This window comes from Filicampus tigris, chromosome 7, assembly GCF_054856515.1.
Source record: "Filicampus tigris isolate MCC_2025a chromosome 7, RoL_Ftig_1.0, whole genome shotgun sequence".
NCBI lineage: Eukaryota > Metazoa > Chordata > Actinopteri > Syngnathiformes > Syngnathidae > Filicampus > Filicampus tigris.
In genome coordinates, this window is record NC_141223.1 from 2,052,016 (window position 1) to 2,079,024 (window position 27,009).

The following is a 27,009-nucleotide window of genomic DNA, read 5'->3' on the forward strand; positions in this document are numbered from 1 at the left end:
ATTTTAAGTGAAAACATTCCAACCTTCGCGCACAAACACTTGGAAACCTTCACCTTCAAGAATATGCAAAATGCACTCGTTTTTAGCCATTTCTGGGGGCGGCCATTTTGTCACTTCTGTCGACTGAAAATGACATCACAACTGCTCACAACGGCCAATCACGGCCGACCTGTTTTCTGAATCTGAGCTGTGATTGGTCGTTGTGAGCAGTTGTGATGTCATTTTCAGTTGACAGAAGCGACAAAATGGCCGCCCCCAGAGATGGCTAAAAACGAGTGGATTAACACTTATTCCACAAACGCAACGCAATTGATCAGAATGCCTTGTTCCAACTAGTGGGCTTGCATTGAACACATCCTAGAAAAAAAAAATGTTTGCGTTGACTTTAAAATTTTCAAGACTTTTTTTTTTTGGAAAACTATATATGATTTTTTTAAAGATGTTTCAAGAGGTTAAAAGATTTTAAAACGTCATATGCTTCTATTAAGATTTTTTAAAAAGTCTGTACAATAATCGTCAATAGTAAAAAATGTCATCGTATTAAAATTTTCGGGACTTTTCATTCATTCACTGCCATTGACAAATTGACTTGTCTTTTCACAGTCCAGCCATTCAATCCCAATGATGTATTTATATATTTTTTCAAATATTTTCAAACGTTAGGCTAAAAGAGGGTCTGAAAATGTCCGGCGGTGAATGAGTTCAGGACATCCTGTGTGCAATGTCTTAGGAACCGTTTGATATTCCCAAGTGTTTCCGCATGTATAATTTTGTTCCTTTCAACCTTTGATGCTCACAAAAAAAAAAAAAAAAAAAGAGTGGCCAGGTAACTTCATCAGTGCGACCTTTTGTGCGTCCGGCGCTCCGAGCTCACCTCCCGGCAGTCGGCGAAGAACTTGTGCAGCTGGTGCGAGGCGGCCAGCATCTGCGCTCGTGTCTCCATCAACTCCAGCAGCTCAGCCCAAGACTCGTTGACGGCGTCCTTCCACTCGGCGATGACGGCGGCCTCGCCGTGGCCGTAATCGATAAGCTCGTCCACCATCTGGTTGACGGCCGTCACGCGTTCCAGACCCGTGCTGCCCGTGTCGGATGCAAATTCCGTAAACTTCTCCTGGAGCAACTAAAAAAAAAACGTCTGTTATTATACCAAATTGCAGCCTCAGAAGAAGAACAACGGCAACGCTGTTCTTTTCAGACAGAATAATACCATTCCTGACATGTGTTCGCAGAGTTGTTGCAGCTTGCCGCATTTAGATAATGAGACACCTGTGTTGCTTTCAATATAATGGGGGCATGGCAGGGTGAGTTTGGGGTCTTGAAGTTCCCGACACACTGGTGATGTAAAGCCAGATATGAATGTGGCAAGCTGCAATGTCTGTGTGAAAGGGCCTCCAACACTTTCCCCTGATTTCTGTCTGAAAGGTAGGCGCAAATAAAATCCCAGGGCTACTATTTACGCTTCTGATGCAGCTGATGAGGGATTGTCAGTGTCCCGACTTACGCTGACGTGCTCAAAGTCCTGCCCGAGCTCGGGCGAGCTGGCCACCACCTCCCTCTGGGCGATCCATTGCTCCAGCTCATCCACCTCGCGGTTGAGCTGGTAGAGCCAGTACTGCTGCTCCAGGCGGCTCTTGCGCTCCTCCACCAGGTCCTTCAGCGACACATACAGGCGGTCCATTTGCGACTGACGCTTGCTGATCTGTTCACTGTGCCAGAAACAGAATGCGTCACGTCGTGCCGTTTACTTCCAAGTACGTCACATCGTGCCGTTTACTTCCAAGCGTCACTCGTTGTAATCAAAAGCTTCTCTCTAATTGTTCCGTAAAGTCTGCTCGGGCCTCTCAGTTGCTTCAAAATGTCGCTGAAGACTTTAATCACAAATTTCTTCTGGATTCTCTAGTTAGACCAAACAGTAGGGATGTAACGATTCACTCAAGACCTGATTCGATTTTCAGAACCCGATTTGGACTCGATGCGATTTTTTTAAAAAACCTTTATTTGTAACAAAATGAATGACTGATCTTGAAACCAAAAGATGTTTTCATTTTAACATCTGCATTTTGTCCGTGTTACGAACAGTAAATTTTTGTAACTTTACAAAAAAAAAAACTTGAAAATGGACTAATCATTTTGACTGTTTAACAACATTTTTGTCTTGTTATCAGTGTTTTGTTAGTGCCAGAACTAAACATGAAAATACATCAATTTACAATAGATTTGACTGTTTTTATTACCAATCCTTTTGTGATCAAAATTTCGATCTTGATTCGATTCGGTCGATGCATATTTTAAGCACTTTGAATCGATTTTAAATTGATTTTCGATTCATCGTTACACCCCTACCAAACAGTATTCAATGCCTATTCACTTGGTCTAAAAAGTCTGTAAAGACGCTTCAGTTGGTTTAAAACGTCTTTGTTTTTCCCCTCACTCTTCAATCGATCTAATAAGTCTTTGAGCTTGTCCAAAAAAGTCTCTAGATAGTAATGCGGCTAACCAGTCAGGGTGTCCCATCTCCAACAGCTGCCGACACTGCTGAGACAGCAGGCCGATGGTCTCGGCGTAGTCCTCGATGGTCTGCTCCAGGACCAGGTGCTTCTTCAGCAGCTGCAAGGTGCTCGGCTCGTCCTGAACGGAAGAAGGCAAAGGTGATGAAGAAGGGAGCCGTTTTATGGAGGCACCTCTGAAAAGAACTTTCGAGCATCAATAAATGCGACTGATTGTGTTACGTGTGGCGTTGTGTTGCGGATCCCTAAAACGCCTTTTTTTTTTTTTTTTCTTTTTCCCCCCTCACCTTCCCCTTCTCCTCATTCATCATGTGCAGCTCCTGCTCGCTGAGCCAGGCCTCCACCTCGGCCGTGTCAAAGTAGTACTGCTGCGCCTGGTACATGGCGTCCAGCACCAGCTGCCGGCGTTCCGTCTCGGCCCAGAGCAGCGCCCACAGCTGGGACAGCTGCTGGTGGCCCGCCCGCACGGCGTTGGCATCGGGGCTGCGGACCGAAGCAAAGACGGCCGCCCGCTCCAAGACCTCCTCCACGCGGCTCAGGTGGCCCTGCAGCTCCCTTTGGAGAGTCTGCAAGAAAAAAAAAAAAAAGCAAAGGACGCATTCGACTCAAGTGCTTAAGGGCTACGTTTCATTTTTTAAATGGACCAGGTCATTTTTAGATGAGGTTAAACAAATTTTTAAAAAGTTAAAATGAACTTATTAATATAGTCATTAATCCTCATTTAAAAAATGTTAATATTATAATTAATTTAATTATAATTAATTAACCAATTATTTATTAAAATAATTGTGTATCTTACTAAGACATTTTATTTGATTGTTCACAGTATGTCAATGCACCAACTATATAAGGAGATAAATGAATACAAAATAAGTTCAAGCATGTAAAATGTGGAATATAGTTGTAAGAATAAGGGGGGAATGTAAGAATAATAATGTACATCATGATTCATGTGTTAGATTTTTCATGATTAGGCTTGTTAGCTTTATTAGCTTTGTAGGTTTCGCTTTATATTACACAAAAACAGGGGGGAATGTAAGAATAATAATGTATGTCATGATTCATGTGTTAGATTATTATTCTTACAATAGTGTTTAACTATGAAAAAATATATTTTCATTTTTAATTTTGTTGTTTGTAATAATTTCATGAGAATTAATAAACCAATATTTATTCAAATAAATAAAGCATTGTAAAATGTGTATGTATTTTAATTTAACACATATTTAAATCAATTATTTACAATAATTCAATCAACCAATTATTTAATGAGATAAATAAATAATATGTAATTTTTTTTTTTCAAACCAATTTTTGGGGAAAAAAAACAGCGAACTAATGCAAAAAAAAAAAGACAAAAGTCTTGATCATGTGAATACTGGGAGTGCCGGATGTGTTCCGTGAGCCGTATTTTGCATTCGAGGTTTGAGTGGTGCTAAATGGAGATTGTGATGCTCCCACCTGGTTCTTCTTCATGAGCTGCTGCACCGACTGCAGGGAGGAACCATGTTCCTGACTCATGGCCAGTGGGAGGCGCTCCTGCACCCACAACTGCAACACGCAATGACAAGTCCGACATCGGCGTTCATACCAAAAAGGAACACGAACGCGCCGATGACTTTGCGTCGCTGCGTCGCACATCTTTCCACTTGCGTCCGGGCGGACGACACTCACCATCTCATCCTCCAGGTCTCGCCCCACCTGGTGCACCTCCTTGGAGGCCAGCAGCAGGCGCCTGCGCTCCTTGAGGGGTTCGATCAGGCGCACCATGCGAGCCTCCACCGCCGCCTGCTGCTCGGCCACCGTCTCCTTGGCTCGCGTCTGTTGCGGCACGGCGGACGCCTGAGCTTGCAGCTCACCAACCTCCTGGTACCACTCCTCCATCTGGCACTCCATCGTCTGAAGGCACAAGAAGACCATGAAGGGAGCGAAGGGACACAATACATTTCCTCGAGGATATTTGACTCGAAAAACGACTAGGTTTCGGTCCCAGTCGAACCAAGAGTAAAATTTACACTTGGAAGAAAATGATATTCACAGTAAATTTTACACAGAAAAAACCTTTGGAGAGTAATTTACTTGAAAAAAGCCATTCAAGTTTTTTCACTCAGAAATCTGAAGTAAATTTTACAAGGGGAGCTTTTGAGTCAATTTGACTTGCATACTATTAGCTTTTTTTTTTTTTTTGTCAGTCTCTTGAGATTTGAGGAACAGAGAGGAGGAGACGGCCACCCTGCCACCTGAGCCATTGCGCTCCTGATGTGACTTTGGTCAATCGCCGATGTCAAGTGGAATACTTGTATCTCCAAAAGGCGACAGGATTTGGGGGGGTTCTCTTTTTAGAAACACCAGTAATTCCCAAAAAAAAAAAAAAAACCTCACAGTAGGTGTGACATAGCTCGTGTGGTGGAGTGGCCATTTGCTAACCTGAAGGTTGTTGGTACATTCCTCAACCCTTGTGTGATTTTTTTTTTTAAAATAAACTAATACAGTGCAAGTAAAATCGACTCAAAAACTCTCCTTGTAAAATTGACTTTGAATTTCTGAGTGAAAAATCGTTAATATTGTTTTTTCAAGTCAATAACTCTCCAATGTTTTTCTTTGTAAAATTTACTCGGAATATTATTCGCTTCCAACAGGGGCGGAGCCGATTGACAGACTGCCCACCCAATGAGATTCATGAAAAAAAAATAGACTTTTACATTTTCTGTAAATTATCAAATTATTTGTGTTTTTTACTTTATTGAACATTAAGAAGGGCAGAATTGTGGTTGTCTAAGGAAGATCCGAATTTCATATTATTCAGTTTGTCACTTTATTTGAATACACGATGTGCCGGGACAGGAGGATTGTGTGAAATGAGAGAAATATTCAGGCCCGCCCTGATTTTTACCAGACCCACCCGTTAGCCGCATTTTGGCTCCGCCCCTGCCTTCCAAGTGTAAATGTCCTCCGCGGAATTGCATGACTAGATAGGCGAGTCGTGTAGGGTAGCGAAGGTATGCAGGTGGGCGGGCAAAGGACAAGCGACGGGACCAACCTGCAGTTTCTTCAGCTGCCTGTTGACGGTGGCCAGGTCGTGGCCGCGGTCCACGTAGGCCAGCTGGCCCTCCATCTGCCCCAGCCGCTGGTCCAGGCTGCGGTAGCTCTGAGCCAGCAGGTCGGCCTTGTTGGCCTGGAAGAGCTGCTGGGCCTTGGCCTGCGTGGTGCTCTCCAGCTCCAGCCAGCACTCGCGGATTTCCTCCAATTTCTGACGCACCAGCGGGCTCAGCTCAGGCTTCTCCTGGATCAAGTGCTGGCCCTCCTGCGAGGCCAACCGCGTTACATGTCAACAACACCACATACTTTTTTTTTGTTGTATTTTTATAAATGAAAGACAAAGACAACACGGACATATGTCGCCAGCGTGAGTAAGTCTGTCCGTGACGGGGGCTGCGGATGAAAAGGAGATAGCATGGTAATTGGGGGGTGAGGGGGGGGGGGTGAGTGCAGATAATGTAGCGTTATATTACACGCAGACACACACACATGCACCTGCTCCCTCCCATCCCCCCAGCCAAATGTTATTCACCATTTGTCGCCTTGTCGCCAGCAGCAAAAGGGTGACGTTATACAGGACAAAAAAAAAATGCTATTTGAATAGAAAATCTTCATTCCAAAAAATCCAAATCTTACTAGAATTCAAAAGTGTTATATTTCACAGAACTAAGAAAGAAAGGCTGATTTTTCACGGACGCCCTACTTTTCAAGAAGAAACCCCAACATGCAATATTAGCCTCATGCGGTGTTTTTAAAGTCCCTGTGAAAGTGAAAAGAAAAATGTTTTATAAATTTGACGCACCACGGATTAGAGCGTGGTTCACATTTCACAAGCCTGAAAAAATGTGTCGGGTATATAAAATAAGGCAAAAATACACACATGGACAAAATTGTTAGTACCCCTCTGACAATAATAATAACAATAATAATAATAATAAATAAAAATCTGATGAAAATTAAGCAATGAAAATCTGAAAGTGCTTTTAAATTGTTGTTTGACAGAATGATTTAGAAAAATGACAAATATGTGCAACTGCAGCCACAGGAGCATCAAGCTGCTTGGAGATTTTACCTTGAACATGCTTGCCTATAATTTTTCATTTTTTTTGGTATAATCTCTCACATTTCCCGAGACAACTCTTTGGTCCATGTTTAGTGCGTTTCCACACCATTGTCACACCGACTGCTTGCAAGTTTGTCCGCGTGTGACGTGCGTACACATGCCCTGACATTGGCTAGCACCCAGTCCAAGGGGCCCCTCGCCTCAAATTCAACTGGGACAGGCCCCAACTCCCCCGAATGTGGACAAGTGAAATAGATAATGGATGGGTGGATTTGAGATGTTTAAGTCATCTTAAAATCGGATCAATGCTCCTCAAATCCATTGTATCAGAGCTCACGGGTGTTCCTAATCGTATGGCCAGTTATTGGCCTGCAAAACAGCAACAATGCAGCATTGACACCACTGCGGCGATGCTAAATTGTTGTTAAAACGTGCCTTGTGAGTGTGGGAGGACCGCGTGGGCCAAAGCAACACTCCCCCCCCCACGTTTGCTCGCGGGCACGAACGCACACACACTCAGGAAATATTATCTCTGCTCCTCATAATGTACGCCACCAATTCAATCCTCGTGGATTCCCCGCAAGAAAGACGAGATGTTGTCCAGAGCAGACGCTTCCATGCTTCCATAGGTTAGACCTTTCACTAAACATTGAGCTTCTTCTTGATGACAAACATACAATTGCTGTCTTTCTAGGTCATTCTTTATAAGAAAGAGGAAACGTTGAAAAGAACCCAGGCGCGGAATGCAGTTTCCGAGGTCCTCTAACTAAACAGTGAGCCACCTTGTGATTACAAACATTACAAATCTCGTGGATATCTCGCACCAAAGAGGAGACATAGTGATCAGAATGCGGCGCATAAGGTCTAACTAACACAACGGCCACTGTCATGGTTGACATAAAACTACAATTGTTTCCCAGCCGTGAGTTGCCGTTCTGGTTTATTCATAACAAAGAGAAGCCCGGAATTTAGCATACAAGATTTTCTGTCTCACATGGGCGGTGATTTCACTCTTACGCTAATCATGGATCCTACCTCGTGATCGCAAACGTACAATTGTTTCATGGGAAACACCGCCAAACCATATTTGTAGTTTACTCCTCGCATGAAAGAGGAGATGCCGAACGGAGCGCAGACGGAGCGCAGCGAACAAGGCCGTCTGACACAAGCTAACACGTGCAGTCTGTCATCGCGGCAGACATCTGCTAGCCTTCAAATGTTGCTAGCAGCTCGCGTGTCAATATTTACCCCCAAGTGTGAGAAACCTGACAGTCATTCCTTCCACATCCTGGCCGCCCATATGGAAGCAACACTTGCGCAATCTACAATTGAAAACTACCACTAGCACTACGCTAACATTTTTTAAATTCCATCCTATTGTGCATACATCCCTTTGTTTGGGACAATTCGTTTGACAACGGACCGTCAAGTGCCTCTCAGGCCCGTGGAGGCGTTCGCTTGTTAGCCACGCATGTGCTGCCTTCAAAGCGGCCTCGGGCGCGTGTCTTCATTCAGGACAAAAATAGTCCTCGAGCTCTCAGAGGAGACGTAACCAGGACAGCGAAAAACCTTACGATCCACGTCAAGACGGCCGGCCTTTAATCAGGCAGCCGTTCTCCTCACTGATTGGAGAGCTCTTCATGGCCAATCACAACAATTACAAAGACGGCATATTTGCTATTATTTGGCCGTGGATATGATAACGACTTGTGATGTGAAGTCACGGTTGGTGTGCCGGCCGTTCTCTCTCTTTCTCTGCACTCCCGGCGGAGGAGTTGAGTTTCAGCCCTGCCCACTCGCACACTGCAGAGGAAGCGCGATGCGGCGCGCCGCAAGTGAGCGCACGCCTGACCTCCTTTTGGTTTTCAGCGAACGCCTCGCGGCCGACAAGTCGCCTGTTTGAGTCCCCGCCGCGCTAGGCTTGCGCTATGTAGATTGTTTTGACTTGGAGTGGCAAACACATTTTGTCACAAAAAGAAATGCAAGCCATCTGATGTAGCATTAGCATCAGTTAGCATGAAATGAGCCAAATGGTATCTCCTTTCATTTGGAGCGTCTGCTCGACGCTAGAATGGACTTTCATGATGAGCGCGAAAGGCAGCAGTGAAGGCAATGGAAGCACAATCAGGGAGAGGAATGCCAATAAAGGCGATTTGCAAGTTAGCCCGAAATAACTCCCACTGGCCAGGTCAAAAAGGTAAAAGACTGTTTGCGGTATTGTGCCGGAACATCGATGCTAAGAGTGGAGCAAGAAAATCCTGACGGATTGTCAGGATGCGTTTTGATACGAAACAGAACAAGCACACGACAAAAGGCAGTACACAACACAGTATTATACCAAAAACCGTGTGCGACATACTGCTTGCTGCTAGGAATAAGAAAAGAAGAAGAAGAAAAAAGAAGACTTAAAGGGGGAAATCAACCCAAGCATATTTTTTTCAAGAATAAGTTCTGTGCAGGCCCACTAGTTGAAACAGAGTATTCTGATTAATATTGTGTTTGTGGAATATGAGTTAAGCAGCAAAATGCACCCCTTTTTAGCCATCTCAGGGGGCGGCCATTTTGTCACTTCTTTCGACTAAAAATGACGTCACAACGCCTCAGGGCTCAGGTAACACCCAATCACAGCTCAGCTTCAGAAAACAGGTCAGCCATGATAAGTCGATACCTGAGCAGTTTTGATGTCATTTTCAGTCCACAGAAGTGACAAAATGGCCGCCCCCTGAGATGACCAAAAACGGGTGGATTAATTAATCAGAATGCCTTGTTTCGACTAGTGTGCTTGATTGGAACATATTCTTGAAAGAAAAATATGTTTGGGTTGACTTCCGCTTTAATAATATGATTCCACAATATCCCAGACGACGCATGCATGATATGCCGCAAAGAGGGAGAAAATCATGACAGATTGTTGGGAATGATTTAGAGCTAAAAAAAAATATGTGGAGCTCTACATGACAACAAAACCACAAGAGGATAAAATGCCGTTTGCAGCATTCTGCCAAAATTGCAGAGACAGTTCACGATCTGCTGCTGGGAACATGAAAATACTTCTAGATTGCCAGGGTAGATTTGGAACTGAAAAAAGTGTGAATGGTATCAATAAGAAAGAAGATGATGAGTCACAGTCACCCAAAAACCCTGACAGTGCATGACATGTTCGTTGTCGAAGGTCAGGATATGTTGCGGCGATTGATTTGAAACTAAAAGGAGTGTGAAAGGTATCGACGACAGTGAAAAAGATCAATCGCAATACAGCAATACAGCATTAAAAAAAAAAATGGACAGCACATGATATGCTGCAAGGAATGAGGAACGACAGGATAGAATGTTAGGATTGATTTTGAAGTAACATATCGCAAGTATGAAACATAGCAAAGACAACAACAAAAAAAGATATATCCATACCTGTCAACTTGTACGTTTTCCCCGTATTTTATACGATTTTTTTGATCATTTCAAATTGTGTACGCCGTATAACAATTTTTGTACGGGGGGGAAAAAAAACAAAAATCAAAAACTTATTTTTTGTTAGATCAATCTCATCTTGCCCATTTTGGCTCTAACCCGGAGCGTCCGTTAGCGATTCTGACTGCAAACTTCGGCCGATATTTACGAGCAAAGAGAAACATTGTGTAAGATTAAAAATTGATACTGTGTAAGATTATATACAGAATTGTGTGGGCAAATGACAACTTTTGTAAGATTCAGCACAGCCCGGGGTTGACAGGTATGTACAGTATATCACAGTAAAATGCCCCCTAAAAAAAAAAATGAAATGCTACTTGCCGCCGGGAATGAGGAAAGTCGGAATAGATTGTCGGGATAGATTGTCGGGATTGATTCGGAAAGCAAAATACGCGTGAAAGCCTGGTGACGGTGATAAGAAAGAAAGAAGATGAAGCAGCGTTCGCACTGCGATGTCAATGAAGACGGCGTTTTGCAATGAATGAAGACATCAGGACGGCTTGCCGCTTGCAGCTTGATAAGATTGACTGACCCGCTCGATCTTGCCCAGCCACTCTTTGTTCTGTGCCAGCTCGGCCATGAAGGCCTGGTGCTTCAGCCATTTCTTGTGAAGCTTCTGCGCGTCGTCGCGGTTTCCGTCCCTCGCCATCAGCATCTTCTCGCTCACCCAGTCGCCCAGCTAAGGGGGGCGAGGAGAGACAACTTTACCATGGCAGTCAGTCAATCAATTCCACCAACAAGTTTTGTCGTGCCGAAGCAATGGCAATGGTTCGGTTCAAAGCAGGGAGTACTTACCCTTTTCGTTTTTATAGAGTTGAAAATATGGACATACGTGTTTTTCACGGGGCAGCAACCATTTGGGGAATAGTTGATGTCAGGGGGCGGCCATTTTGTCACTTGCTGTCGACTGAAAATGACATCACAGTTGACTGGCAATGACCAGTCGCAGCTCAGCTTCAGAAAACAGGTGAGATGTGATTGGTCGTTACCTGAGCCGTGAGCAACTGTGATGTCATTTTCAGGCGACAGCGAGTGACAAAATGGCCGCCCCCTGACATGGACAAAAACAGCTGGATATTACTGTTAACTCAACTATTCCACAAATGGTTGCTGTCCTGTGAAAAACACTTGTGTCTATTTTTTCGACTCTATAAAAACGAAAAGTACTCCCTGCTTTTAACCGAACGTACGACAGCTCGTACAAAAAGTTACAAAATTCCCACAAAAACACTTATCGGTCGTGCGCACGTGTGAACCTGAGATGGCCAAAAACAGGTGGATTTTGCTGCTTATCTGATCGTCCACAAACACAATATTTATCGAGATGGTGTGTTTTGACTAGTTAGAGGCTCATAGAACATATTTTTGTAAAGACATTTTTTGGGTTGACTTCCCCTCTTTAAACACTTGAAATCATTTGAATGAATCTTCAAAGTTAACGCTTAAACTTTTACAGCTCTAATATATATGGCAGGCGTTGGGCCAAAACCTCATAAGTCACATTTTGGTGAATTTCATATTTAAAAAAAAAAAATCTATACTATTGGTCGCTGCACCCGCGTGGGTGTTCTTTTGACACATTATTGACCAATGTAAAGTGTTGAAAATGGCTTTGCTCTCTCTCTTTCACGATGCAATGCTGATGCGTGAACAAACGTGGCATTTTTGGGCTCTCTTGAGAAGTGACCCTTTTGGAGGTACAAGGTTTTGCCCCGACGCCAGCGAATACCACACACGCTACTACTAATGACGCAAACATTTTTAAGAATGCTCCTCCCTTTCAAATGACAAAAATATAGCAATAGAGCAAAAAAAAAAAACTGTTATACAACAAAATCCATGAAACTGAGCCAAACATTTTTTTATACCGCGCCTCCCTAACACAGTTTAGGAGGCGCACGCACACACAGAAACACACTGCATGTTGTCATAAGTCACTTTTCACACACACTGGCAAACACAGACACCACAGCAGCAGACGTGGACAAGGTCACACACACACACGTGCTTGTACGAAGTCAGCAAGTACACGCGTCGAGCAAGCAGGAAACCCTACGTACATACGCACGACACACACGCGGCAGCATGCTGGTCTCCCGGCAACAACATCCTCGCATCCGCATGCAGCATCGCCTTCAACTCAAACTGGCTTTTACCGGCGACGCTCCTTAGCGGGGACGGCCCAAGGAGGACGAAGAGGAGGAGGAGGAGGGGGAGGAAGAGGAGGGGGCGCGGGGGTCCGTCGCCAGGGTCCGCATCCCAGCACGTGCGCGGGAGAAAGAGGAGGAAAAAAAAAACAAAAAAAAAAACCCTCTTCCTCCTCCTCTCCCTCCTGTTTCCAAAACAATAAAATGGCAGACGGCCTGAATTGATGCGCTGGCGCCTCCCACCTTTCATTGAAGGGAGGAGGTGGGAAGTGAAGGGAGGGGGGAGGGGTGGGGAGAGGAGGGGAGGGCTTACCGGACACAGCTGATGATGGAGGGGGTTCAATGTGTGTGTATGTGTGTTTTCTTTGAAAGGGACTTCTCTCTCACTCACACGCACGCGCACACGCACACACACACGCACACGCACGTCTCCAGACCCCACCCGCACCTCTGCAGATGGACTCCCCACTGCAGTTGCATCGAACGAGGGGGAATCGGACAACGGCTTGCGCTCAACGAGCCGGCACGCCGAGCCTTGGCGCACAGCGCCCATGGTAGGGAGGCATTCTGGGTACGATTTTTTTCAGAAATTGCATCGCTACTTTGAAGTTCTACAGGCCTTAATTCCTTGGTACTTGTGGTTCCCGGAGCTAATACATTTAAGCCCTTTTTTTTTTGTACCAGTTCTACCCCGAAGCAGCCTGGTTCCGAGTCGGCCGTGTTCACTCCCACAACGGCACAAACAACCCTTTCTGACTGTGCTCGTGTATGAAAATACCAAAAGAAAGAAATTTACTGTATATTTAATGTGCTATAAACTTTAATGCACCACGTTGACATCATATTTCACTTGCAACATCCGATGTTACAATTTGGTAAATGTCATATTTCTTTTATGAATAAAAAAAATGAATAAAAAATAGTGTAAATATACACTATAGTTCACACGTGTGGGTGTCATTTTGACAAATTACGGACCACTTGAAAGTGTTGAAAAATGGCTTGCTCTTGTTGACGGCGCAATGCTAATGGTTGGACCAACAGCATTTTTTAGCTCTCCTGAAAAGTGCTGATTCCGGAGGTTCCGCCCCACGCTAGCAGTTTAATGGCTACAGAGCATATTGACATATGTAATGTCTATAAACCTCCAATGTGGATCTAATCTGTTGAAAAACCCTTCTCACATTTCTTGTGTTTTCTTGAAGATCTGACTTTTACATCCAGAGAGTGAGGTCCAGTCGTTTTCATGGAGTAAATTAGTGATGAGAAGCCGCACTCATGAATAATTGAGCAGAGCCAACTCAGACAAATTTGCACAAACGAAAGCAGTTTTGGGATCCAGAAATGGGACTTGCCCCAAATTTACAGAGAATGAGTGCTTTGGAAATCCAAGTGTGCATTTTTTCCCGCTGTAGATTAGTTGAAAAGCCAAGCAAGTAAAAAAACTTAATTTTACCTTTTTTTTTTTTTTTTTTAAATCACGTGACCTTGCTCTCTTCTCTGATTGGTCGTAGGAATGTAAACACAAAGAAAACACAAATTTGGCAAAACATCAGCAAATGGACAAGTACTCTTTCAAACTGGCACTAGAACAAACTGGAAGTAGACTTTTGTGAGCAAAGGATTTTGATTTGAATCTTCTCTGGCTGTCGTGGTTCATGACTGTTGTCTTCGTTGTTATGAAAAACGTCGAATCGAATAAAATCACAAAATCTAAAATCAATTGAACGTAACATTTTGTGAACAACAGAAAGTTGAAATTATCTGTAACTGATGCGGTGCATTTGAGTGCCACTTCTTTATGGACAAAGGACTTTCATTTGGGTCATCAAATGTGATACAACTGAAACCCACTTTTTGTGAACAAAGGGCTTTGAGATTTTACCACTGGTGTGGTGCTCTCCCTTATTGGGGAATTTTGTAATATGTGGATAGGTGTCGTTTTCCATATTGTTTGGAAAACCGAATAAAGTCACAAAAGAAAAACTACGACAAGACTGGAATGGTGCATTTGACAGCATCTCTTTGCTTTGATTTGGATCTTCCATGACTGGTGCATTTTTGACTGCGACTTTTTGTCAACAACAAACAGATTTGGGATATTCTGCGAATGGTGCAGTGCATTAAAGTCCAAAACTTTGTGAACAACGTCTTTGATTTGGATCATGTGTGACTGGTATAGAGCATTTGAGTCCATATTTTCACAAAAGGAGGATTTGAATTTGGACGTAATCTGCTATAGCTTGGTCAACATGCTTTGTGACGACACATTTCGACACGTTTGGAATTTTGTGAACAAAACATACTTTGTTTACAAACCAACCGACCGAGTGGGAGCAGAGAAAGAAGGTTCCGAAGAAATCATTTGACGTGCTCACCTCGTGGCAGTCCTGAAGGAACCTCTGGACAGCCCACTGGTCATTGAGTTTTTCCAACCACTGCTGGGCCTGCTCCCGGTTCTGGTTGCCCCTGAACACAACGCGCAGGCACGTCAATTTAAAACACTCTCTGTAGCTCAAAACGCTGCATCTTTCAGTAGGGACGATGCCAAGTGTCCTCGGTACTGTGATATTAGCCAACTTATGAGCAGAAATGCAGCATTTCGAAGAAAACTACACACAATGATCATCTTAATCAAATTCGGTGCATGCCAACGAACAATAACCGATGAAAAATAATAATTGCGGCATAAGCGGGTGCATGGTCATTAGAATTGTTCCTTCACGGCAATGTAATAGCGAGTACGTGCCGTACTTGCTTCTTTGTAGTGAGCGGCGAGGCACGCAAACCCCTCACCCGACGACACACTCAGCCCTGCCCCCACCACACACGCACATGTACGCACATGTACGCACACGAACGTGCACGCACACAATCAGACGGATTTCACGGGCAGGTGTCAGTTGTGTTCCGGCTGCTAATACTTTGTGTTGTATAGTGGCTGAATAGCAATATGACAGCTGCACTCATATTAGTCTGAAAAAAAAAAAAAAGAAAAATCTTAAAAAAAAAAAAAAAATTACGGTTATTTGTATGTATTTATTTTTGTACACATTAACACACTACAACATAATGACGTTCAAACACCGCCACAAAATAGGTGGGAAATTTTTACTGCTTTATCTGTCTGTTGTAAAGTTAAAGAGGGAAGTCAAGCCAAAAATGTTCTTAACAAGAATATATTCTCCGCAGGCCCATGGCATTCTGATTAATATTGCGTTTGTGGATTATAAACTAAGCAGTCAAATCCACCCGTTTTTGTCCATCTCACGGGGGGTCACTTCTGTCGACTGAAAATGACATCATGGTTGCCCGGGTAACGACCAATCACGGCTTACCAGTTTTCTGAAGCTGAGCCACGATTGGTCGTTACCTGAGCAACTATGATGTCATTTTCAGTCGACAGAAAGTAGCACAATGGCCACCTGTTGAGATGAACATACATGGCTGGTTTAAACTACTTAGCTCATATTCCACAAAAATGTCGGGGTTAATTTCCCCTTCAAACAAATACAAAAGGACAACGTATCGTAAAACAGACAAATGTTCTGCCTGTACTTCATATCTGTATTGTTTGAAGCGTTAAGCAGGCAAAAAAGAAGTGACTTTGTTCGCAAGATTTTTTTTAAGCTAATCGGTCTATTAATCGATGATCAGAATTTCCTTTTGACATAGCTCGATTTTTTTAAATGAACGGGGCCGATTAATCGACGGTCAGAATTGTCTTTTGACATAATCAATCAAAACGATATTAAGGTTGCGTACCTGTTGGCAAGCGTGTCCACGCGCTGTCGTATGCGCTCCGAGTAGATGTTGTTCTGGCTGATGAGGCTCTCGCCGGCCTCGATGACGGCCTTGATGCGGTGCAGGTTGAGCTCCATGGTGGTGGTGAAGTCTTTGTGCTTCTTCACCGCAGCCTCCACCGTCTCCACCGTGGTGGGAAGCTCCACGTGGGCCAGCGCCGACTCCTGCAAGTCACACACGCCAAATGCTTTTTGCCAACATGGACTGGCCGACTAGTCGATTGGACCCTTGGCCTTCCTCACCTGGTTGTTGATGAAGGACTCTGCCTGTTTGACGTCGCGCAGGAACAGGTGGAATATGTGCGCCTGCACCAGGACGTCCCGCCGGCTCTCCCACATTTCCAGCAGCTTGTTCCAGCCCACGTCCAGCTTGTGCAGCCACTGCTGCAGGGCGGCCTGCGGAAGAGGCGCCTCCTCCGACTCCAGCAGCTCGTTCATGGCCTGCAGACGCTCGTAGTCCTCCTCGTACCTGCGGAGGACAACTCAAGTCAACTTTTTTTTTAACAAAGGACTTGGATTTGGGAGCTTCTGCGACTAGTGCGCAGCATAGATTCAGAATAGGGGGGAGGCAGAGAACGTAGCGGCCTTCCAATGTTTGGGCGATGTATGAGAACAGCAGCTTGTCACAGCAGCTTCGCATCACAACTTTGTTTTCAAATGGTTTTCAACAAAGTATCCGAGTCATTTGTTGTGAACAAAGAAATTGGACAGTGGTGGATTTTATTATTTTGTTTTTTATTGTGGTGTGTTTGAGGTCAACTTTTTGTAAACAAATGACGTACTGCGTGATGAATCTGAGTCCAACTTTGTGAGCAAAGAACTTTGAGTGTGGTTCATTTGTGTCAAGCCATTTGTGATCAAATGGCTGATTTTGTTGCATTTGACTTCAATTCTTTGTGAACAAAGGATTTTGATTATGATGCGTTTGTGTCAACCTTTTTGTGAACAAAAGACCTTGAATAGAGAGCATTTTTCTTTGTGGTTAATTTGTGTCCAACCATTTGTGATCAAATGGCTGATTGTGTTGCATTTGACTTCAATTCTTTGTGAACAAAGGATTTTGATTATGATGCGTTTGTATCAACCTTTTTGTGAACAAAAGACCTTGAATAGAGAGCATTTGAGTTCAACTTTTTGTGAAGAAAGGAGGTACGGAAAGGTAAGGTACGCACCGTCCAATTTCCTCCTTGAGTGCAGCGTGTTTGTTGATGAGTTTCTCGGCTTCCTCCAAGTCATTGGGCAGCTGGTCCGAGGCGGCGGACGTCTGCGTTTGGACCAGCCAGGTCAGAAACAAGTCCAGGTCCTGATGGCATGCGGTAACAGGAGAAATCGTTTGTTTTCGCAGATATACCAGACCAAGTATGTCGTTGGCTATTTGGGGATTTTGTGGTGCAGTTAACTGGCATGAGCGCCACCCGCTGACCTGGATGAAGCACTGCAGTCTGCTGGCCACCATAAGCGAGTCCTCGCAGCCTTGCAGGGTGCGTTTCAGCTCTTCCCACTCCACGCTGATGCCGTCGAAGGGAAGCAGGACCTCCGTGGCCCGGCCAGCGTGGGCGGTGGCCAGGTGCTCCGCTTCCTCCTGCATCAGTAAAAAACAAAGCCAGGGCTTTAGTTTCTGAGACATTCCTGCCTTTTTTCTCCCTCAATACCCAAAGTATGGTGCCTTTTGGAAATATACAACTTTTGTGTCAATATGCAACGTTTTTTAAAATATAAAACTTTGGTAGATATCAATGATTTGTATTGAGTATACAGTGCAACTCTTTTTTTCTAAAGATAAGACTTTATCGGAAATGTACTGTACAACTTTTGGAAAATATGCAGCGATTGTTTTCCGAAATACGAAAGACTCCCACTATTTGTGGGGGATAGACCAGGCCAACTTGGGAATAACAAAAATGCATGTATAATTGACACCCATTATAAGTGCACTGAACAAAAGAATTTGAACTGCCCCCCGTCGTGCCTCACCTGCAGGTGCATCAGCTTGGGCTCCAGCACAGACAGCGCCCCCTCCATGGTGGAGAGGCGTCGCTGCAGAGCCAGCACGCCGCCCAGATCGCTGCCGGCGTACTGCGTAGCGTCGATGGCTTTGCGCTTCTCCTGGATCTGAGATTTGATCTCGCTACACTCCAGCAGGTAATTCTGAAGACGCTGCATGCTGTCCAGCTGATCCTTCTTCTGCTCCACCAGACCCACGATGCTGTTCCACCTGCCAAGGAACCAACATGTTAAAGAGATCATATAGTGTGTGTGTGTGTGTGTGTGTGTGTATGTGGCCACCACTATACCCTCTCCCCACCCTCATTTCCATCTCACTCAAAATTTCTCTCCTCATCTCCAATATATGAATCCCACCTTGCTTTTGCTCCCGTGGCCATCACATCCAAGGTCCTCAACTGCGAACCATCATCACACCCCTCATCACTAGCCTCCTCAAGAGGTTCCGCATCGTGCTTTCCATCGTGCTCCTCATTTCCCCCAACTTTTGCCGGAACTTCATTTTGTGTCACTACCTGGAATTGAGGTGGTCCTGACAGCCTCGGACCTCCGCCGAGGACGGGTGTCCACCATCCAGAAGCTGCTGGACTATCTGGTTGACATCCAAGATCCTCCCCATCAGGCTGTTCATCTCCTGGTCCAGGGACTCGAACCTGCGACCAAAAAAAAAAAGGTGAATGTCCAATTTAACGTTACACTTTACAGTTCCTATGTAATGATATCACTTTTATGGATCATTTTGTTCTGCTATTGTTTTCTGTTATTTTTTTCATTTTGCCACTTTTTTGTCGCCACTCCAAAAAGGTCAAGATAAGCTCAATTCATGAGCAAGCAGCCAAACATAGGTAAGAAATAAAAGAGACGTTCCCGGTCTTTGCGGCAGTGCCCTACCTGTGCGCCACCACCTCCACATCCTCCAGCTTCTCGGGGATCTCCATCTTGTCGAGCCACTGCTCCTTTTCGTCTATCCATAGCTCGCAGGCGTTGACTTCGCTGAACATGCGGTAGACGGCCAGGGCGTCGTGGAGCCACTGCTGGCGGAGGACGCCCACCTCCACCACCTCCGTGTACAGTTGCTCCACCTCCACCATCCGAACTTGCACCTCCTACAAAAAAACGCACGGAAAAGCTGTCAACATATGAAACAATTACACTAAACCCTCACTGATTCTCCCATTTCCATACATCTTTATTTCATGTTAGGGCTGAACAATTAATCAAATTGAAATCAATATCGCGATTGGTGTCAAACTCAAGGTCCCGGGGCCAGATCCGGCCCACGGCATCATTTTATGTGGCGCGCGAAGGCAAAAGATGTGTGTTGACTTGACGTTTTTTTTTTTTCAAATTGTCTTCACTGTTAACAAAACATATGAGATATTGAAAGCATTTGTAACCAATCCCTCCTTTAAAATCCAATGAAAAATAGTACAACAAACTATTTACTGGCTTCTGATTTCAAAAGTAGCTATCCATCAATTTTTTGTGTATATGTGATACTATAAAATGATCATACGTTGATATGGATTCAGTCATAACGACTTATACTCCAGTGCGACTTATATATGTTTTTTTCTTCTGTATTATGCATTTTATGGCTGGTGCGACTTGTACTCCGGAGCGACGTGTAGTCCGGAAAATACAGTACTCATGTTTACGACACACTTTTTTAGTAGAATTTTCTGAAGTTGTCGTAGTCAAAGCTTGAAACACAGTAAGTCACAGTGCTTCGTAAATTAATCAACTCTAAGTAGATATCACTGCATGCTTCATTTGCTATAAAACCAAAACATTAAAATATAATCAATCTGACATTGTTCATTGTAATACAGATTATTTTACTGCCTGTGTTTCATAAAAAAAACACGTGGGAAGAGAACCGTGGAAAAAAGAATCGCTTAATAAATCGCAATCACAACATTGAGGGGAAAAAAAATTGCGATTATTTTTCATAATCGTTCAGCCCTTGTTAATGTATGCCTTTTTTTCTGAAATACACAAAGATGGAAAGTAAAGTAAATAGTAGTACTAACATTGCAAGCTAATGTTTAGGATAATGTTCGAAGCTAAAGCTAGTGGTCTGCAACTCCCGCGAATAACATTGTTTTTATTGTATGGGACAAATTTTCCAAGATCAAAAATAGAAGGCGCTAAATTACGCGTTGGCTCCCTTAAACAGATGGCACCCGCTGTGGGCAACAAGTGCAAAAACACCAGCTACCTCTTGTTCTCTGTAGCGCAGCGGCAGCACCGCCTGGTGTTTGCGCAGCGCCACCACATGCAGCCGATGCTTGTCGATGTCCTCGCTGACGCCGCGGTGCTTCTTGAGCAGCGAGCACGTGGAGTATTCGTCGTGGCCGAAGTCCTCGCTGGACACCAGGCGGTACGAGTCCTGCAGCCACACCACCAGGTCGTCCGTCTCGGTCGAGAACTGGAAGAAGTTGAGCGCCTCCTGGAGGTGGGCGAGGCGCTGCGCCGCCTGCTCCTCCAGCCGCGTCCACTCGTCAGTCGCGTCCAGGATGCGCTCGTGGATGCCTGCCGTGCCCAAGCTCTTCTCGGTCAGGATCTGCTGACCGCGCTGGATGGTCGTCTGGAGACGTTACCACAATATCACACGGACTCGTCGTTGAGTTCGGGCTCCATGGGGAGCAGGGATGGTGTACGTTACTTTTTTTCAAACCAATACCTGTACGAGTATTCACTCTTTGAGCACTCACCAATACAAAGTACTGATACCTCGAGTACCTTTGAATATATAATATTTCATTTTGCACAATGACAACAAATTGTGAACAAAACCTCTCTCTGGCGCAGATAATGATTCGGCGATGTGTCAGACTGCTGCAGAATAGCGCCACCCACAGCAGAGGAGGACTTACTTGATGTCAGATTTTTTTTTTTGTATCGGTGGCTGAGCAGCCTTTATGAGAACCCAGTACCTAAACGTTGCTGCAATGATTTAGTGTTTCAAACAAGGGTTACGGTTTCAAGATTGATTTAGTGTTAAATTAACATCAGTCAGTCAAAACAAGGTAAAAATTTCAATCTAGAGTTTGAAGACTGGGTTTGAATTTCCAATTGGGGATCAAGCCTGGGTAGGGTTTCAAATTTGGGCTTCAAGCCTTAGGTTAGCGTTAGATTAACGACAAGTCAGTCAAAACAGGGTCAGAATTTCAATCTAGAGTTTGCAGACTGTGTTAGGATTTCCAATTGGGGTTTCAAACCTGGGTTAGGGTTTCAAATCGGGGCTTCGAGCCTGGGTTAAGTTTTCAAGCTTGGGTTAAGAATGTCAAATTTGGCCTTGAAGCCTGGGTTAGGGTTTCGAGCTTGGAGTCTGGGTTTTAAATGAGGGTTTCAAAACAAGGTTAGGGTTTCAATCTCGGGTTAGGGTTGAAGTAAGGATTTCAAACAATGAGTGGGGTATCAAATTAGGGTTTCAATCCTGGGTTAACGTTTCAACAGCTTGGTTAGGGGCATCAATTTAGTGTTTCCAGCCAGGCTCAGGTCAGGGCTTCACATTTGAAAGCCTCTCTCCTTACTCCATTTCTGCTTGACAGAGGTAATGGGACAAAAACACACGAAACGCACGAAAGGCACGCACACGCAGACAAGGAAACACACACCTCCAGCAGGGCTCGGTGTGCCATCAGCTCTCCGGCGAGGGTTTTGTGTTTCTGGAGTAACTTGAGCACGCTGCTGAGGTCTTTCCCGTAGCCCTGAGCCCCCAGGATGGAGCTCTTTTCACGGATCCACGCCTCAGACTCCTCCAGTTCCTGTTTGGAGGAAGACGCCCGTTAGCACGTTAGCATTTGAGCATCGAAGTTGAGTCTCCATCTCAGACCTGGAGGAAGGCCCACAGCTGCCTGGACTCCTCCAGCTCGGCGCGCCGCTTGGCCGCCAACTCCTTGAGCTCCTCTAGGCAGGACGAGACGTGATTGACCCGGTTACAGATCACCTGCGGGTCGCACGGCTGGTAACCTTGGAGAAGACAACAACGATGCAGTCAATCACGTCGCCCGCTAGGACGCGGGATCCCGGCTTTATGTGGGTGAATTAGTGTAGGCGTACCCTCGATGGTGGTGAATTTGAGCGCAGCAGCATTGAGCGTCTCCACCCTCTCGGCCTGCACCCCGATGTCGGCCTCCTGCAGGCTGTGCTTCTGCAGCAGGTCGTCCACCTCCAGAAGATGCTTCCCAAAGTCCTTGGACAGCAGCTGGGCCTACGAGGGAAATGGCAACGAGGTCGGTGGATGGAGGGATTTGAAAGTGTTTTTCCCCAAAACCGGTTGATTAAAATGTTGTTTTTGAAATTTTGTAAAGTTCTTTTTTTTTTTTAATTAATTTATGTCATTAAATTGGTGAAATACATAATACAGCAATACCATATTTGTATACAAAATAACATTAAAAAAAAAAAAAAAAACTAGTTAACAAACACATTTAAGATTTTTTTATTAAATACTTGGCAAATTCATTTTCATTTAAAACATTCTCCGCACTGCAGCTTATCCCGGCTGTTGAATAAATTTGCGGTCCTATTTCAAGTTTTTTCCTTGCCTGCTTGCGGTTTAAGATCTGAGGATGTTGCTATTCATTGTCAATGTGGGCATGTGAAGCCCTTTGAGACTCTTTTTGTGAATATGAGCAAAATAAACATGACTTGACGACAAGTTTACAAATGACCAATTATAATTGTATGATTTAATTTGTATATCATCAGTATTTCCTACTTTTTTTTTTTATACCTCCTCTACAAATGACCGATGGACCATGTGTCCAAGTCAAACGTGGCCCCCTAAGCGCAAACGTTTGGCCAATCCCGTTCGAAAAGCGGCTACCTGTGTGTCCTCCATCCAGTCGATCATGTAGACCATGTCCTGGAAGGTCTTCTGCAGGGCCAGGTTCTTCTCCAGCCGGGTCCGCCTGCCCGCCACCAGTTCCTTCAGCAGACTCCACTGCCCCAGGATGTTCTCCTTGCGGGCCAAGATGCGGCGGATGTCGTAGTAGCTCTCCACCTCCATCTCGGCGGCCAGCTCCACCACCACGCTAATTCGCTCCTCGTACGAGGCAATATCCGCCTCGATGGCCTCGTGCTTCTTCATGGCCGCCTCGACCGCAGGGAGATCGTAGCCAAAGTTGTCCTGGAAGGCACGGAGAACATCTTGAGGATCATTTTGGACCTGTTGAACTTCTAGCCCAAATACACACCTCCTTCTGGGATGTAGGAAAATATGCAAGTTTGGGATTGAGTGTGTTTTTTGGTTGTTAGAGTTGCCGATGACCAGAGCTGGGCATTTTACTAAATTTTGCTGGTGTGTTATTCGTCATCCATCAATGGCTGGGCAAACCCGTCTGTCATTCATCAGTCCGTCATTTTTCCTGCCGAACCGAATTCTAATCGTCAGTTGGTCAATTCGTCAGTGGTCCGTCGGTCCATCCCCCCACCCCACCCCAACCAACCCAAAAAAGCCCCATCAGCAAATCGGGCAGACGGTCTGAAATCATGCAGGACTGAATCTGACTTCGACGTTTATATTTGTAGAGATGAGCGTGAACGCCGGTATCGCCCGCGTCCTTCTCGGATTTCGGAAAGTATCCAACCTGTTTCGGCCTTCCACGGATCGTTACGGATGGAAATTACTTTTGAACTGAAAGTCATACAGGGATGAATCTCACTGCTACCTTGACATTTTTACGAGTGAGCTTTCTTCTATGACATAGGGAAGCCTCCCAGCCAAGATTTTCAGCTGTTTCAGCTATTCACGGACGATTACAGTTGGAAATAACTTTTTAATGCAAAGTCATACAGGGATGAATCTTCTTGGAACTTCTAGACCCACATTATCAGGGGTGAGCTTTCCAACGCTACCACGTCATTCTGTGACATGAAGAAGCCTCGGACGCTTGGGTGTTGTTCTTCACAGTACCTGTGACACGAGCCTCTGGTTCTCGTTGAGCCACGCTTGTCTCATGGTGGTCTTGTGGTCAAAGCGCTGAGCCAGCAGCTCCAGCTTCTCCTGGCGAATCAGCTCCTTGCGCAGGGCCACGCCCCTCTCGTGCTCCGCCTTCTCCAGCCGCGCCCACGCCTGGAAAGAGACGGCGTGAGGCTAACTGGTAAATGTGCTTAAAAAGTAGAAAAGAATATCTGTTTAGACCACCTTGTTGATGTCGGAGATGAGCTTTCCCTCATGAGGCATGTAGGCTTTCTGGTTGTTAGCTCTTAGTTTGCTTTGGATGGTGAAGAGAAGGACCTCTAGGTTCCCTTTTTCCTGGAACCTGCAGTTAGGAAAAGTTATCTTGACATGTGACGTCATTTTTGATCCTATGAGACAGGTTTTCGGAGAACCACCGGAGGTGTTTACTACTGTGTCAAAGTCAGACAGCTATACAGCTGCTGCGGCTAATGCCATTGCCTTTACATAGCATTGGAGATTCAAATCAAATCCAAATTCAGGTTTAAATCAAGTCAAATTATTACATAGTCGAGTCAGCCAGAAAAAACGTGATTGAAGTTTTATCTTACTGTGTTGTTCTGTTTTTATTTTCATATGTCTTGGGATTCACTGGGCTAACTTGGGACCTCGGGTTCATTATTTGAAGGAATATCACTCCGGGTTTCGATGCTAATTTCTCGTTGGCATGTCAATGGGATTTAACATTGAATTTAGCATTAGCTCTGAGGATGTCTTTTAAACGAAGCATTTCTTGTATTTAAATCTAAAATGTGTATAGTTGCTTTTGTTGTGAGTCACATTTGACAACAAACTCCAACTCGGTGTGTCATTAAACAGCTTAAAGGAAGCAAAGGAGGGCAGAATCACATAAAGTCACATGCTTGCTGCGCAACTAACATGGTGCATTCAGGTTACTTTCACAATGTCGGGAACTTGCAAACACATCACGCTGTTCGCAGAGCTGGGAATCTTACAAAGTCATTCGCCTTTTGTCCGGGGGGGGTGAAAAAAATAGTAGCCGTCTAAACTTTCACTAGCACTAGTCACTTTTGACATAACGTGTCTCCTTTAAAGAAGTACATTGTGGACAAAGAAGTCATTCAACTCACTTGATGGGTTTCTCGACGGTGCAGTAGGTGGTGAAGGCCTGCAGCTGCTGCTGAACGCCGGTCAGCGAGTTGGCAAACTTCTGGTTGCCAATGACGGCAATGGTCTTCTCGATCCAGTCTAGCAGGTCCGACGCCAGCGTCTCATACCGGCCCACCAGCTTCTCGGCCTCGATGCAGTTGTCCAGGACCTGACGCGCATTATAACCGGTTGAATCAAAACATGACTGGAAGAGGGGGCGAGGGGTCTGAACCACTTGTTACCTTGCCAACTCTCTTGCCCTCCACTATAAGAGCTTTCATCTTGGAGAAGTAGTGGTAGTAGGAGACCACGTAGGTGATGATGGACTTTTCATCTGGGTTCTCCGTGTTCACATCTGCCACATGAAGAAATTATTTAAAGAACACTTATATGTGAATGAGTGACAAGAGTGAGGTCCAGTTCTCACCCTCGGGGTCCAGCAACTTGGTGAGGCCCAGGTTCTGCTCGGCGACGTTGAAGGCCTGCTGCAGGTTGTGAGTGGCGTTGGACCGGGTCAACTTGTTAAACTCAATCAGATCCGGCCTGCAGTAAGGAAGTAGGACACTTCAGACACGCCTCACTTTTAAAAAGACCATTACACCTGCACCCCTATCTGGGTGCAATGTATTCCCACAAATGGAATTCACTCTATCGGAGATAATGCGAGCCGTCTATTATGGAAAGTGAAAGAGGAGTTTAAAACAAAAATAAAAAGGCTATTATGGAGAAAGAATGAATGAAGAGGCAAAGTGGGTGGTCAAACTAAGTGGCCTATAACGTAAACATGGACACATACAACATTGCGGCATCTACTAGCAAAAAGTCTATATATTTATATACTAAAAAATAACAAATAAAATTCACAAATTTCATTTTCTTTTTTCTATTTTATATATATTTTTACACTGAATACATGTATTGTTTTTTTTAAATATGTATTATTAGTGTAAACGTGTTGTATTATTTACAGTGTTATTTAAAAAATATTTATTTAGAACAAATACAAAATAAATCAAGTTTGGAAAATGGATGGACGGATAGCTTTTTACTTAATTTTCTTTTGCTTTAAAAAAGAAAAATATATATTTGTTGTATCAGGTTTTTAAGGGGACTACATTTTTGGTGGCTCTTTTTTGTTTGGCGGCTCTTTTTATATTGTACATGTCTAGCTCATGCACAGTGCAAAAAGTACACTTAGTAAAGTGAAAAAAAAAAAAAAAAATCATGTCAACCTGTGTCTGTGTATGAGAGCGTTGAAGGCCAGGCCATCCTTCCAGCAGCTGGTGAAGTTCTGGATGTTCACCTCAGGGTACCTAAAAAGGAAAAAAAAAAGAAAAAAAAAAGATATAGATATATATAAAAGATATATGTATATATACATATACTGTATATAAATAAAACATTCTAAGTGTGTTTCCTGCGATGTGGACCCTCACCCGGCAGTCTTCATCTGGCACCAGAGCAATAGAGCGTCCTTCGCCGAGCGTGTCTCTCTGTTGTCAGCTGTGGCAATCTTGATCACCTGGATCTGTGCAAACACACAACAATGACGATTGACAACTACAATTATTGGCAGACAAGTCATTAAAAAAGCCAATTTTCCCAAACATGTTCCCTTTTTATAATGTGCACACTATTTCATTTTTCTCATGCTGCACATTGTATTATATTTTCCATTATTTCTTATGTGGTCAAATTATGCTGCCTGGGTGAAGCAGCATGTGGCTAATTATCCAAGGTTATGGTGAGAGTCCAAATAACAACCTCAGTCGACTCCTTTGTGTCATCTTGACTTTAAACACTTGACATGATTGGAAGTGCACTTCTATAAATACATTTTCCAGTTACTCCCTCCTCCTCCTCCTCCTCCTCCTTGTCATTTTCTTCTTAATCTCCC

The 27,009-nt window shown here is 44.4% G+C and overlaps 1 protein-coding gene across 7 annotated transcripts in view; it reads right to left on the bottom strand.

Annotated features, from left to right (window-relative positions):
• Nucleotides 1-27,009, bottom strand: part of sptbn4b (spectrin, beta, non-erythrocytic 4b) — a 54,147-nt gene that overhangs the window by 11,923 nt on the left and 15,215 nt on the right. For all 7 annotated transcript variants that reach the window (XM_086035704.1, XM_086035706.1, XM_086035707.1 and 4 more), the window contains 28 exons: nucleotides 26,549-26,640; nucleotides 26,345-26,425; nucleotides 25,540-25,655; nucleotides 25,355-25,467; nucleotides 25,094-25,281; nucleotides 24,189-24,306; nucleotides 23,958-24,116; nucleotides 22,869-23,171; nucleotides 22,100-22,250; nucleotides 21,873-22,009; nucleotides 21,655-21,804; nucleotides 20,253-20,621; nucleotides 18,923-19,137; nucleotides 18,547-18,684; nucleotides 18,002-18,242; nucleotides 17,451-17,609; nucleotides 17,200-17,330; nucleotides 16,271-16,496; nucleotides 15,990-16,192; nucleotides 14,603-14,693; nucleotides 10,610-10,756; nucleotides 5,548-5,811; nucleotides 4,182-4,406; nucleotides 3,969-4,058; nucleotides 2,795-3,073; nucleotides 2,498-2,628; nucleotides 1,502-1,706; nucleotides 875-1,120 (listed from right to left, as the gene is read on the bottom strand). In XM_086035704.1, the coding sequence (XP_085891830.1) occupies nucleotides 875-1,120; nucleotides 1,502-1,706; nucleotides 2,498-2,628; nucleotides 2,795-3,073; nucleotides 3,969-4,058; nucleotides 4,182-4,406; nucleotides 5,548-5,811; nucleotides 10,610-10,756; nucleotides 14,603-14,693; nucleotides 15,990-16,192; nucleotides 16,271-16,496; nucleotides 17,200-17,330; nucleotides 17,451-17,609; nucleotides 18,002-18,242; nucleotides 18,547-18,684; nucleotides 18,923-19,137; nucleotides 20,253-20,621; nucleotides 21,655-21,804; nucleotides 21,873-22,009; nucleotides 22,100-22,250; nucleotides 22,869-23,171; nucleotides 23,958-24,116; nucleotides 24,189-24,306; nucleotides 25,094-25,281; nucleotides 25,355-25,467; nucleotides 25,540-25,655; nucleotides 26,345-26,425; nucleotides 26,549-26,640 (4,968 nt within the window). The remainder of the gene's footprint in view (nucleotides 1-874; nucleotides 1,121-1,501; nucleotides 1,707-2,497; nucleotides 2,629-2,794; nucleotides 3,074-3,968; nucleotides 4,059-4,181; nucleotides 4,407-5,547; nucleotides 5,812-10,609; nucleotides 10,757-14,602; nucleotides 14,694-15,989; nucleotides 16,193-16,270; nucleotides 16,497-17,199; nucleotides 17,331-17,450; nucleotides 17,610-18,001; nucleotides 18,243-18,546; nucleotides 18,685-18,922; nucleotides 19,138-20,252; nucleotides 20,622-21,654; nucleotides 21,805-21,872; nucleotides 22,010-22,099; nucleotides 22,251-22,868; nucleotides 23,172-23,957; nucleotides 24,117-24,188; nucleotides 24,307-25,093; nucleotides 25,282-25,354; nucleotides 25,468-25,539; nucleotides 25,656-26,344; nucleotides 26,426-26,548; nucleotides 26,641-27,009) is intronic.